The 13800-nt window shown below is 43.4% G+C and overlaps 1 protein-coding gene across 6 annotated transcripts in view; it reads right to left on the reverse strand.

The window, feature by feature from the left end:
- The window catches only part of LOC124802797 (histone deacetylase 6), a 345030-nt gene that overhangs the window by 279636 nt on the left and 51594 nt on the right, over positions 1-13800 (reverse strand). For all 6 annotated transcript variants that reach the window (XM_047263842.1, XM_047263812.1, XM_047263803.1 and 3 more), the window contains one exon: positions 12899-13029. In XM_047263842.1, coding sequence (XP_047119798.1) covers positions 12899-13029 — 131 coding nt within the window. The remainder of the gene's footprint in view (positions 1-12898; positions 13030-13800) is intronic.

Below are 13800 nucleotides of genomic sequence, written 5' to 3' on the forward strand. Positions count from 1 at the left end.
TACAGAACAGGGAATCAGTGCTCATAAGGCTGTTGCAGCATCCCTGAATATGGAAGTAAATAGGAATATAAAAAAAGGGAGGAATGTTTATCTGTTTAGCAAGAGTAATAGAAGGCAGATTTCAGACTACCTAACAGATCAAAATGAAAATTTCTGTTCTGACACTGACAATGTTGAGTGTTTATGGAAAAAGTTCAAGGCAATTGAAAAAAGGGGTTTTAGACAGGTACGTGCCGAGTAAAACTGTGAGAGACGGGTAAAACCCACCATGGTTCAACAACAAAATTAGGAAACTACTGCGAAAGCAAAGAGAGCTTCACTGCAAGTTTAAACGCAGCCAAAACCTCTCAGACAAACAGAAGCTAAACGATGTCAAAGTTAGCGTAAGGATGGCTATGCGTGAAGCGTTCAATTCTAAGGTAAAATTCTATGTACCGACTTGACAGAAATCCTAGGAAGTTCTGGTCTTATGGTAAATCAGTAAGTGGCTCAAAACAGCATGTCCACACACTCTGGGAAGATGATGGCATTGAAACAGAGGATGACACGCATAAAGCTGAAACACTAAACACCTTTTTCCAAAGCTGTTTCACAGAGGAAGACTGCACTGCAGTTCCTTCTCTAAATCTTCACACAAACGAAAAAATGGCTGACATCGAAATAAGAGTCCAAGGAATAGAAAAGCAACTGGAATCACTCAACAGTGGAAAGTCCACTGGGCCTGACTGGATACCATTTCGATTCTACCCCCTTCTAACAGCTGTGTACCACAAGTCTATAGATGAAAGAAAGGTTCCAAATGATTGGAAAAGAGCACAGGTAGTCCCATTCTTCAAGAAGGGTCGTCAAGCAGATGCACAAAACTATAGACCTATATCTCTGACATCAGTGTGTTGTAAAATTTTAGAACATGTTTTTTGCTCGTGTATCATGTTATTTCTGTAAAACCAGAATCTACTCTGTAGGAATCAACATGGATTCCGGAAACAGCGATCGTGCGAGACCCAACTCGCTTTATTTGTTCATGAGACCCAGAAAATATTAGATACAGGCTCCCAGGTAGATGCCATTTTCCTTGACTTCCGGAAGGCGTTCGATACAGTTCCGCACTGTTGCCTGATAAAGTAAGAGCCTACGGAATATCAGACCAGCTGTGTGGCTGGATTGAAGAGTTTTTAGCAAACAGAACACAGCATGTTGTTCTCAATAGAGAGACATCTACAGACATTAAAGTAACCTTGGGCGTGTCACAGGGGAGTGTTATGGGACCATTGCTTATCACAATATATATAAATGACCAAGTAGATAGTGTCCGAAGTTCCGTGCGGCTTTTCATGGATGATGCTGTAGTATACAGAGAAGTTGCAGTATTAGAAAATTGCAGCGAAATGCAGGAAGATCTGCAGCGGACAGGCACTTGGTGCAGGGAGTAGTAACTGACCTTTAACATAGACAAATGTAATGTATTGCGAATACATAGAAAGAAGGATCCTTTATTGTATGATTACATGATAGCGGAACAAACACTGGTAGCAGTTACTTCTGTAAAATATCTGGGAGTATGCGTGCGGAACGATTTGAAGTGGAATAATCATATAAAATTAACTGTTGGTAAGACAGGTGCCAGGTTGAGATTCATTGGAAGAGTCCTTAGAAAATGTAGTCCATCAACAAAGGAGGTGGCTTACAAAACACTCATTCGACCTATACTTGAGTATTGCTCATCAGTGTGGGATCCGTACCAGGTCGGGTTGACAGAGGTGATAGAGAAGATCCAAAGAAGAGCAGCGCGTTTTGTCACAGGGTTATTTGGTAAATGTGATAGCGTCATGGAGATGTTTAGCAAACTCCAGTGGCAGACTCTGCAAGAGAGGCGCTCTGCACCATGGTGTAGCTTGCTTTCCAGGTTGCGAGAGGGTGCGTTTCTGGATGAGGTATCGAATATATTGCTTCCCCCTACTTATACCTCCCGAGGAGATCACGAATGTAAAATTAGAGAGATTCGAGCGTGCACGGAGGTTTCCGGCAGTCGTGAACCATATGCGACTGGAACAGGAAAGGGAGGTAATGACAGTGGCACGTTAAGTGCCCTCCACCACACACCATTGGGTGGCTTGCGGAGTATAAAAGTAGATGTAGATGTAGAAGAAAGAGGGTCTGCTAAAAGTGGACGGATCCAGTCAGGGGAGTCAAATTATAAAATAATGAACATTTAATACACACAATAAAAGCATAAAAGGTGAGACCAAATCTAAAAACTGGAAAAGGGGGGTGATAAAGGGATCACAGACTGAGAAGACTGTAAAAGAAGTTCCAACCACAACCAACCTGCCCCTGCTCCAAGACTAAAGGAGAACCTTATATCTGGAAATAAAAACCTCTTTCACAGACAAAACCAAGGACCAGTTCAACCATCCACGGATCATCTGCTAATATTAAATTTAAGGAATCAGGAAGACTATACTTAACACGAAGGGCTGAAAGAAGGGAACATTCCACCAATATGTGAGATATCGCCAGTCTGGCTCCACAACCACACTGCGGGGATGGGTCGTTATGCAGGAGGAAACAATGGGTGAGCTGGGTATAACCAATGTGTAAACAGCATAAAACAGTGGACTCCTTGCGAGAGGAGTGGAAAGAAGACTGCCAAACTTCAGTAGGCTCCTTGATGAGTTTATTACTAAGAGCAGTAGCGCTCCAGATGGCATTCCACTGTTGGGCAAAGAGGTAAGTATCTGCTTCTCTAGCCAAAAGGTCAGCCAATTCATTCCCTGGGATGCCCACATGGCTTGGGACCCACATGGAGTATGAACAAATTGAAACACTGTGGAGGGAGGCTTGAGAAACAAAAAAGAGGGCCCTGTGAATGGCTACAAGCTCTGCTGTGAACACACTACATGATCCCGACAATGAATAGTGCTCGAAGCCAGTAGGAGACGTAAAAGCATATCCCATCTCATCAATAGTCTTAAAACTGTAAGTGTAGACGATGGTGGCACCCAGGAACTCTGGAAGGATGGCACATACAAGACCCCGGTAAACCATAGGAGTAACAAAGAGCTTAGGACCCTGGAACAGATCGGTCCTAATCCACGGTAAAGGCACCATTCGGGGTGGGGGGGGGGGGGGGGGCAGTGTGTGGAGGGAGGGAGGGGGGGTGTATGGGAGGAAAGACCCGGGTTGCAGTCTAGTGAGTGGAGATGGAGATCCCGACAGGAGGAAGTGATATGCATGCCAACCAGCAATCCCACCCCTGGGCAGGTGATACGAGGGAGACATTCCTCAGTGGCGAAGAGCACAGGGTACACAGGATGGTCAGGGAATTGGCAAATGGTGACTGCTTAAGAAACAAGGAGTTGGCTCCATTGGATGTGTAGAAGGGGAATTCCTGCTTCTGTGAGGAGACTACCTACAGGAATAATGCAAAAGGCACCAACAGCCAGATGCACCCCACAATGATGGACAGGGTCAAGGAGTTTCAAAGTGGAAGGAGCTGCTGAAAGATAAACCTGACTACCATAATCTAGTCCGGACAAGAGCAGAGCATGGTAAAGATGGAGGAGAGTGGAATGGCCTGCACCCCAAGATGTGTGGGCCAGGAGGTGGAGAGCATTAAGCTTCTGCATAAATTTAGTCTTTAGGTGGTGAATGTGGGGCAGCCATGTCAGCTTGTTACCAAAAATAAGGCCCAAGAAACGGGACTCTGCTACAACATCGACGAGCTGGTTGCCTAAATAAAGTTCTAGATTGGTGTGTAATGTGGGCTGATGACAAAAATGCATAACCTGCACTTTGGAGGGAGAAAACTGGAAGCCATGGGCGGTGATCCATGCAGAGGCCCATCAGATGGCACCTTGGAGCCGGCACTCAGCAGATGCTACTGAGTGGGAGCTGCACCAGATGCAAAAATCGTCGGTGTACAATGCTGGGTAACCAGAGGCCCAACAGAGGTCGCAAGCCCATTGATGGCAATGAGGAAGAGTGTGACACTTAGCACAGAACCCTGTGGGATACGATTCTCCTGAATCTGAGGGGCACTGAGTAAAGTCCCAACTCGAACCCAGAAGAGCCAGTAAGATAAAAACTCGCAGATAAAAATCAGAAGGGGACCATGGAAGCCCCAGTCATGGATGGTATCTAAAATGTGATGGCACCAAGCCATGTCATACACCTTATGTAGCTCAAAGAAGACTGCGACAAGGTGCCAGCAGTGAGTAAAAGCCTGTTGGATGGCTGATTCAAATCGGAGTAAATGGTCAGTTGGAGATCACTCTGCCTGGGAGACACATTTATACAGGGACAAAAGGCCCCAAGATTCAAGTACCCAGCATAATCTAAAGTTGACTATCCTTTTAAGCAGTTTACAAATTACATTTGTAACGCTATTTGGGGGGGGGTGTCGAGAGACGTTGCAATTTTCCCGGGCTTAAGAACGGAGATAACTATACTGTCTCGCCATTGTGATGGAAAAGCACCCTTGATTCAAATGTGGTTGAAGACTCTGAGGAGCTGTTTCCTCTATGGAACATCCAGTGTTGGATCATCTGGTTGTGGATGGAATTTGGCCCTGGGACTGTATCTCATGAAGAACTAAGAGCCTGCACAATTCCCATTCAGCATTTCGGGCTCAACGTGACATGACGTGGGATGAAACGGCGGGCGGGGGAGGGGGGGGGGGGGGGGGGGGGGGGTTCTGTTCAACTCTGCATTTCTGCTAGAGAAAGGTAGTAGGGTAGGAAGAGGATGACGATGACCTCACAAAGTATGTCGCGAAGTATTCTGCCAGAACCAATGGATCAGTGGACACAGCACCCTGGAGATTAAGACCCCAGACAGTTGACTGTTGCTGGCGGCCCAGAAGGCTACGGAGCTATGACCAAACCTGCGGTGAAGAGGCATACATCCCCAGGAAAGAAACGTAGCACTCCCAGCATTCCTTTTTACTCAAGGTAACAAGCCTTAGCTCGGAGATGCTTAAAAGTGAGGAGGCTTGTCTGTGAAGGGTGTCGCTTAAATCACTGTAGCACCCGCTGGCGGTCCTGGACAGCAACTGTGACATCCTTGGTCCACCGTGGTACTGGCCGACAATGAGGGGGACCTGTGGATAGGGGAACAGCAGTGCCAGCAGCATGAGGAAGAGCGGCAGAGATGCCTTGCACGATTACATCAACGGAATTCAAAAGGGGGATGTCAAAGTGGACAGCAGACATATATAAAGGCCAATTGGTCCTGCAGAATGTCCAACGTGGGGGCCTGTCTGCAGCAGGGGAACGATAGAATCACCGGAAAGTGGTCACTGTCACAAAGGCCATCATGGAATGACCAACGTACAGAAGCTAAGAGGGCAGCAGAGGAGATCGTGATATCGATAGCAGAGAAGGTGCCGTGAGCGGCATTGAAGTGAGTAGGGGAACCATCACTGAGTAGACACTAATTGAGGTCCGTGATAAGTTGGTCAAGTAGGATACCCCTAACCGTTGAAGTGACACTCCCCCACAGTGGATGGTGGGCACTGAAGTCCCCAAGAAGCAGAAACGGGGGTGGGGGAGTTGCTGGATTAAGGTAGACAGTGCAATGTAAGCAACTGGCCTACTTGGAGGGAGGTAGACATGCAAATGGTGATTGCCAGAGTCATTTGCACTCAAACCACTATCGCTTCCAAGGTGGTATGTAGGGGGATCCAGTCACTAATAACATTGGAATCAAAGTGCAGACCTCACCAAATGCTACCCCAGGGCCAGCACGGTTCCGACAGAACACCTGATAACCATGAGAAGTTGGAGAGTGGTCATCACGAAAATGCATTTTTTTGAAGAACAAGACAGAACACAAAATAGTAGGAGACAAGACGTTGCATTTCTGGTAGGTGACAATAGTATCCTTTGCAATTCCACTGGATTATTGTGTGGCTTGAGTCCAAGGTAGACATGAAGAAGCCGAGGATGAGATCAAGTCACTCGGTCAGCAGTTGTCACCGACATGGATGGGGTGACACCCATAAATAAGACATCAGACTCAGGTTGCGAGGGGGGAGATGGCACCTCCGGGGGCACCAGTGGTGCATTGTCTTGCAATTTTTGTTTTTTCTTCTTCTTCTTTTTCTTCTTCTCTTTCTGAGGTGGAATAGGGCAGGGCACAGGCGGAGTACAGGCTTCTACAAGATCAGGAACCGAAAGAGAGTGAGCGACCTTGGGGCACACAGATGGTGCACCTTGTGGCTGAGTGGTGGTAATAGTCTTCTGGCCTGAGAGACACTAGGGAGAGGAGTCCCGGGGGAGAGACCGATCACCGGCTGATGCCGAAGAAGGGCGGGGCTGGGGTAAGGACGGGGCAGGAGGAGGAAAGGACGTAGCAGAGGAAAAAGTTGAAGATAGTGACACTGGATCTCCTTTTCTCTCTTGTAAGCTGGGCAATCCGGCAAGCGAGGGGAGTGGCGGTCAGAATAATTGACACACACAGGTGGCAGAACACAGGGGCTTCCCTTATGGAGTGGGTGGCCACAGTCACCACACAAAAGGGTCCGCCGTACAGTGGGAAGACATATGCCAAAAACACAAGCACCGAAAGCACCGCATAGATGTAGGGATGTACAGCTTCACGTCACATATGTAGCATATAGCCTTGACCTTCTCTGGGAGGGTATCCCCCTCGAAAGCCAGAATGAAGGCGTCAGTATCGGTGCAGTTGCCTTTGTGACCCTTCTGCACACGTCGAACAAAATGAACGCCGTGCTGCTACGGAGTAGCCCAGAGTTCCTCATCAGTTTGCAGAATGAGGTCCCGAAGAAAAATTACTCCCAGGATCACATTCACAGATTGGTGAGGAGTGGTAGACACCGGGATATTGCACAGACAATCGCGAAGAGCTGCAGATTGGGTGACAGAAGAAGCTTTGATCAACAGGGAGCCCGACCGCATCTTACTAAGAGACTCCACTTGAGCAAACTTGTCCTCGATATTTTCCACGAAAAACAATAGCTTTGTGGCGGTGAATGTGTCCCCAGTCATCCAAGTACAGACAAGGTAACAGGGAAAGGGTTTCATCCCAAGACGGCGAACCTGGCCCTCCTCCCATGGTGTAGCCAGGGAGGGGAAGGTTGCTGGGTCATACGAAGCAGTATTCAAGAATCCTCCACCATTCGAAGAGATGGCCATTTGAGAATGGCCAGATTTTTGCAGCTTGATATGCTTCATGCACCAAGCTCCACCCTGATAGCACCCACTCCGACCAGGAGCTCTCCCCATGGACGCCAACCACCCACAGCAAGGGCCATCTGGCACAGCGGCCGTTGCCAGGAGTTCTGATGCTCCAAGAAGATAAGCAACCACTCCTTAGCACACATGGGGAGGGAACAGCTCAGGTATCAGCAGTGTGATCCCCGTGTTGTCAGGGGGCTCAGCCATATGGATATATAACAGGCCCACCACACAGACTGACTATACGCGTTGGTGACAAAGGGAGAGGGAAAGTCTTCCCCATATGGCTCACACTATAAACAGGAAATTTTGAAGTGAAGGTCAAACCTCAAGTCAGGACCTAAATACCAAAAAGGATGAAAGAACAGGCAAAAGGAACAATATTGCAACCAATACAGGAAACCAGTTGTATAGCCAGGTCAACATATATCAGAACACAGAGAGGGGAAGGAGGCGGCAACAGGGAAGGAGCGAGCATAGAGAGGGAGGGAGCAGGGTGAAGGAAATGCAGCCAGGAATCAAGAATGGGCCGTGATAGCTCGGGGCCCCATGTGCATCATGCACGATCTCATGAAAGAACCGTGAGCCCCCTGGGGGAAGATCCACAGGTGTTTAAACTAATGGATGATCTAGTTATTGTATGGTGGCATAGACATCTCTGCCACCATACACACAAAGAATCTCTCATTATTTAAAACATTTATTCATCAAGGGTACGTCCTATATGAAGATGGATTGTAACTACTCTAACGTATCTCAGCAACATGAAGAAGTAGCACCAAGGGTGTACAGTTGCTTCCAAGGACTACAGTGAGCTGTTCAATTTCACCCATCCTCTCTCCCCTCCAAATTCCAATGTGTCCTAGTACAAAAAAGGACACACTTGTACCTTCAGTTTGTAGCAGAAGGGAGCTCTGTATGGTATGTTCCATTTTGTCTGCTAACGCCTTTTGCTAAATGATTTGGCTTGCACTATGAGAATTGGAGTAGGTAAGAAACTTACTTCCTTAGTCACATATATCTGCATTAAGTTTTGTCCTAACCCACTTACAAGCTTGTTTGTCCTCCGAAGAAAACCACAGCACAACATGGTTAATACAGTTGTAATTGTATAGTTTGATGTCTTAGGTTTTTAAGTTGTACGTTTCTCCTTCTATGGAACTGGCAGAAAGGCAGGCAAAGTAGTAACTAATGGGAGGGAGAGGGGCAATTTTCAGCACTGTGTTTCAGCCTGGTACAAGACCGTGAAACTATGCATGCAGATGCATCACCTTTCATCTGATCTGCGCAAAACACAGTGGGCTTTGTGCTACAGGCATATTACATGTGTTAAGCCTGTGACCTCTTTTGACATACCAGTAGGTACTTCCGCATTTCTTAAACACTTCACTGATTTCAGCATCCAACAGTCTCTCAAGAGTTTCTCTTAAAATGACAAAAACACATTCTGCAAAGCTGTGTATCACTTTACTACTATCAGAATTCTATTTCAAAATAACACTCTCCGAGAGACTTCTTGTTGATGGTGCTGCTATCATCTTCAGTCTAGAGAATGGTTTGATGCAGCTCTGCAAGCTAGTCTATCTCATCATCTCTGCATAATTTGAGTCTGCATACCAGTACTGCGGTGAAACTTTGGTATCCCTCTACAATTTTTACTCCCACATATACCTCCTTCCCAAATTAATTACTCTTTGATGCTATCAAGATAGGTCTTATCAATTTCTGGCTTCTTTTAGTCAAGTTGTGAAATAAAAATCTTCTCCATTCTCCCCATCCCTCTTAATTTGATTCAGTACCTCTTCAACAGTTAACCAAACTAACAAAAAAACTTTCTAGATTATTCTGTAGAACTTCACTTCTAATACTTCTATTCTATTTTTCTTTGTACAGCTAATTGTCCACATTTCAGTTTCATTTAATGCTACACTACAGACAAATACTTTCAGAAAAGAGTTCTGTAACACTTCAATTTCTTTTACCATACATGTTGAAATATTCATCTTTCTCAGAAACCTTTTCTTGCTAGTACCAATTTACATTTTATAACTTCTCTATTTTCATTGTCTCCAATTGTTGTGCTGACCAAGTATTAAAACTATCTTCTACTTTTAGTGCCTCATTTCCTAATCTATTTCCCTCATAACTGCCTGATTTGATAGGACCCCACTGAATTACCATTGTTTTACCTTTGTCTTTTGAAGACACACCCCTTTCCATTCAACTGGTCTTACAGGTTCTTCGCCATCTCTGACAGAGTTAAGTCGTCACGAGCAAACCTTTGCCCTGAAATTTAATTACCTTTCCAAATTTCTCTTCGTTGCTCGCTCCATGCAGAGCAGGGAATAGACTACAACCCTCTCTCACTCCCTTCTTAGCCACTGCTTTCCTTCCAAGCCTTTCAACTCTTGTAACTGCCGCCTGGTTACTGTACAAGTTGTAAATAACCTTCCACTCCCTGTATTTTACACCCACACCCCCCGCTCTTTTCCTTCAGAATTTCGAACAGTGTCTTCAAGTCAACAATGTCAAAAGTTTTCTCTACATCCACAAATGCTGAAAATGTAGGTTCGCCTTTCCATAACCTGTCTTCTAAGTTATTGGTTCAGCATTGCTGTGTGTGTTACTACATTTCTCCAGAACCCAAAATAATCTTCTCCGAGGTCAACTTCTACCAGTTTTTCCACACTTCTGTTGATAACTTGAGTTAATTTTTTTGCAGCTGTAACTTATCAAACTAAAGATTCTGAAATATTCACAGCTGTCAGCTCCTGCTTTCTTTTGAATTGGTACTATTACATTTTTCTTGATTGTCTGAAGGTGTTTCACCTCTATCTTGTATAATATGTGGAATAGTTTTCTGTTATTGTTCCTACCATGGAGGTCAATAATTATAAGGGGTTTTCGTCTACTATGAATACCTTAATTCGACTTAAATCTTTCAGTGCTTAGTTAAATCCTCCTTGCAGTATCGTATCCCCACTTTATCTTCATATACTTCCTCTTCCCCTACATAATAGTGTTGTGAAGTTTCTTTCCTTTGTATGACCCTAGTGTATATTGCTTCCGCCTGTCAGTTTACTTTCTTTGGTTATTATTGGTTTGCCATTTGAGCCCTCCATATCCATATGACAGCTTCCCTTTTCTCCAAAGGTTTCTCTAATTTTCCTGTAGGCAGCATCTACCTTTCACCTATTCACACAAGCTTTTGCAGCATTATATTAGTCCTCTAGTCATTGCTGCTTGGCTGTTTTGAAATTTCTGTCATTTTCATTTTTTTAGATATTTGTATTGTTATTTGCCCCTTTTCTATTTGAGGAAATTGCTGCAGTGTATATGCAATATATCGTGACTCCAGCGCTGGTACGTAAGCAGTTACAGGTAGGCAAGCGATTTGGGTGGTATTGTCTTTTTCCAATGTGTGTGCGGTAAATGCAGACACATGAACTGTGGTGACATTATTACCTGAAGCATCCAAACAAGGCCAATGTGCTGTTATCATTTACTTGGCTGCTGAAGGACAAACACTGGTAGACATTCATTCATTAGATACTGAGGAATGTGTCTGGAGCAGCATGTCCATCGAAACCTCCATTGTGTAATGGTTGTCTCGTTCCATGCTGGTTGCGATACGACACAAGACACCAGTCAATATCAAAGGGCAGCCTCAAGTGGGAGACACAGGAGTACCCACCCTACAGTCCTGATCTCTCCCCACACCATTATCATGCCTTCAGTCCCTTAAAAAAGGTCTTGAAGGGCCACCAATTCCTGCTGGACAAGGAAGTGTTGCAGGCAGTTACAGACGTCTTCATGCAGCAGGACATGAGTATCTTCAACTACTGTCAGTGGGATTTCATCAATATTCTCAGCAATTTGCTTGATTGGTGTATCGATTCTGAACTGCACAGCCTTCAAACATAAAATTTTTGATCGCCTCTTATATTTTCTCTTTCCATTAATTACATCCAATAAAAAATGGAAATGAGTGTACGACATCGATGTCCGGGAGGCCCCATTCAGGGAAGATCAACCACTACGTGCAAGTCTTATTTCATTCGAAGCCACATTCGACGACTTGCACGGCAGTGATGAGGATGAAATGATGATGAGGACAACGCAACAACCAGTCCCCGAGCGGAGAAAATCTCCAACCCAGCCGGGAATTGGACCCGGGACTGCTTGCATGGGAGGAAAGCACATTACCACCCAGCTAAGCAGGCAGATAATATTGACTGTGTTATCCAAGGATTTCTAATGAGCACCAGCTTTTTGCCTAGTTGATCCTCTACTGCCTTCACTATTTCTCTCTCAAAGCTACCCATTCCTCTTCTACTGTATTCATGGTCTTTGCTTTAGTCATAGTTGACTGTGTCTCCCCTTGAAACCATAAACTGCTTCTTGCCTGTCATCTTATTCAGACCCCATCTCTTTAATTTTTTACCGTTACTCATCTACATTTTCGATCTGCAGTTCATAATCAATCAATTACGACCAGAGTTCACATCTTCCCTTGGAAATGTTTTACAGTTTAAAATCTGTTATCAGAATCTCTATCTTATCATTATATAATCTAAATGAAACCTTCTGGTGTTCCAGGTCTCTTCCATGTGTACAATGTTCTTTCACGATTCTTAAACCCAGTGTTAGAAATGATTAAAATGTGTTCTGCATAAAACTACCATGCAGCTTCCCTTTTTACTTATGTTTTCCTACTACTCTAACTTATCTTTCTTTTCGACTCTCAAATTTCAATCCTCCAACCACAATTAAAGTTGTGTTAATGAAATTGGGATGCAGTAGGTTTCCTTTAATGACACACTAACTTTTTCCCACTTTACTGCCATATGCCTCTCACACTTACTGGTTACATTTACACAGATTTTGTTTCAACATTTTTATCTGCCATACACCAAAAACCCTCTACCACGCACCTCGTAGTGGTTTGCAGAGTATATATGTAGATTCAGATAAACAAAAAACTTCCATATCTCCTATAACATGAAGCAACTGGTCTTAACCCCTAATAATCTCCATTTCTCCTATAACATGAAGCAACTGGTCTTAACCCCAATAATCTCATCTTAATATGCTCTTCTATCCTTCCACCCCGTCAACTCTGCACTGTTTTGCAATTTGTGTTCTCAATTAGTTGCTCTCATTTTTTTTCCAAATATAAATAAATAATTTCCACTTTCTTTCTCCTGTTAACAGCTCATTTTCCTCAATTTTCAACTTCTTTTCTGTTTCCTAGTTTATTCTCACTTTTTACACTCCTGACTTTTCCTCTATACCTGGCCTGTCGCTTGCACTTCTCAACTGCAGAGCAACAAATAAAATACGTGCAATTTTTCAGTGTTGCAAGATAACATCAGAGATAAAATGTTTGCTTTTGTCGACATTAATCTAAATATTACATAGAACCAAGACCAATAATACTCTAGCATATTTAAAGAAAACTGTATTATCAAGATTCTGATTTAAAAGCCTGAAATCACAAAATAAAATTTCTAGATCACAGAACAAAAGTAGTAAACTAATTTTGAGACTTATTTGTTCAATTTAATAACAATTCTGTTAAACTTGCAAAATATATTACATAGAAAAAATTACAACTCTAAATTATGTGGTTCATGTCTAATCTTCTGCTCTGTTATTTATTTATTTTTACAACCAAGAGAATTAAATACATTACTAACCTGTGTAGTACTCTTGAAAACCTCTCTGGGCTTTCTGGATAGTTGGAATCCCACAGACAGTGATGCTCTACCATCCGTCTGTCAAAAATGACCCCAGTTGAACCACGAATCATTTCTTTACATTCCCTTGCCTATTTTATGGAAAGAAAACTTTTATCTGCAATTAAACAATTCACTAGTTTCTCGGTACTTAAGGAAACTATGTTAACATAAATGGCAGAAAAAAAGAAGAAAAAAAAAACAGTCCTCCACCAGCAATTTAAAAAAATTGCTACGCAACTTATATATGGCAAATATATTTACAACAGTATATGGTAAATATATACAAGTTTTCAGAATCCCTTCACAAATAAATGAACAGCTTTTCAAGGCTTCTATTCTACTCTTCTAACTAAAGCTTCAGTTACACTTCAATCAAATTCTGTAGTACTTCAATTACAGCATTGGACATTATGCCCTACATTAATATGTTAAGAGTAAAACCATAACAAACTGATTCCTCCACCTCATTGCTATTCTGAGTTAAAGGCTATCTTCACTGTCGACTCCCATTTCCAGCTTCCATGTTTGGTTCAAGTGTCATATTTTGTGGTTGCATGGATAAGTGTCAAACTACAAATACTGAGGGTCACAGATCCAGCCTCAACTGATCCTAGAATTTTTATTTACAAATAATTTAAGGTTCATCTCAAATAACACATTAAACAATAGGTTTCCTTATAACTGACACAATGATTCTGTTATGAGATTTTAAAAAAATACAGGAGCATACCACCTCCAACAGGAACTTTTAAGTAATATTGCAAAAGAGAAAGATTGAGCACGGTAAATGGATTTTCAAATAAGATTCTGGAGACAGTCAACTGTTCTTCATTGTCCCTTGTGCATGGACAGTGCCCCAA

This window comes from Schistocerca piceifrons, chromosome 1 (assembly GCF_021461385.2).
Source record: "Schistocerca piceifrons isolate TAMUIC-IGC-003096 chromosome 1, iqSchPice1.1, whole genome shotgun sequence".
Lineage (NCBI taxonomy): Eukaryota > Metazoa > Arthropoda > Insecta > Orthoptera > Acrididae > Schistocerca > Schistocerca piceifrons.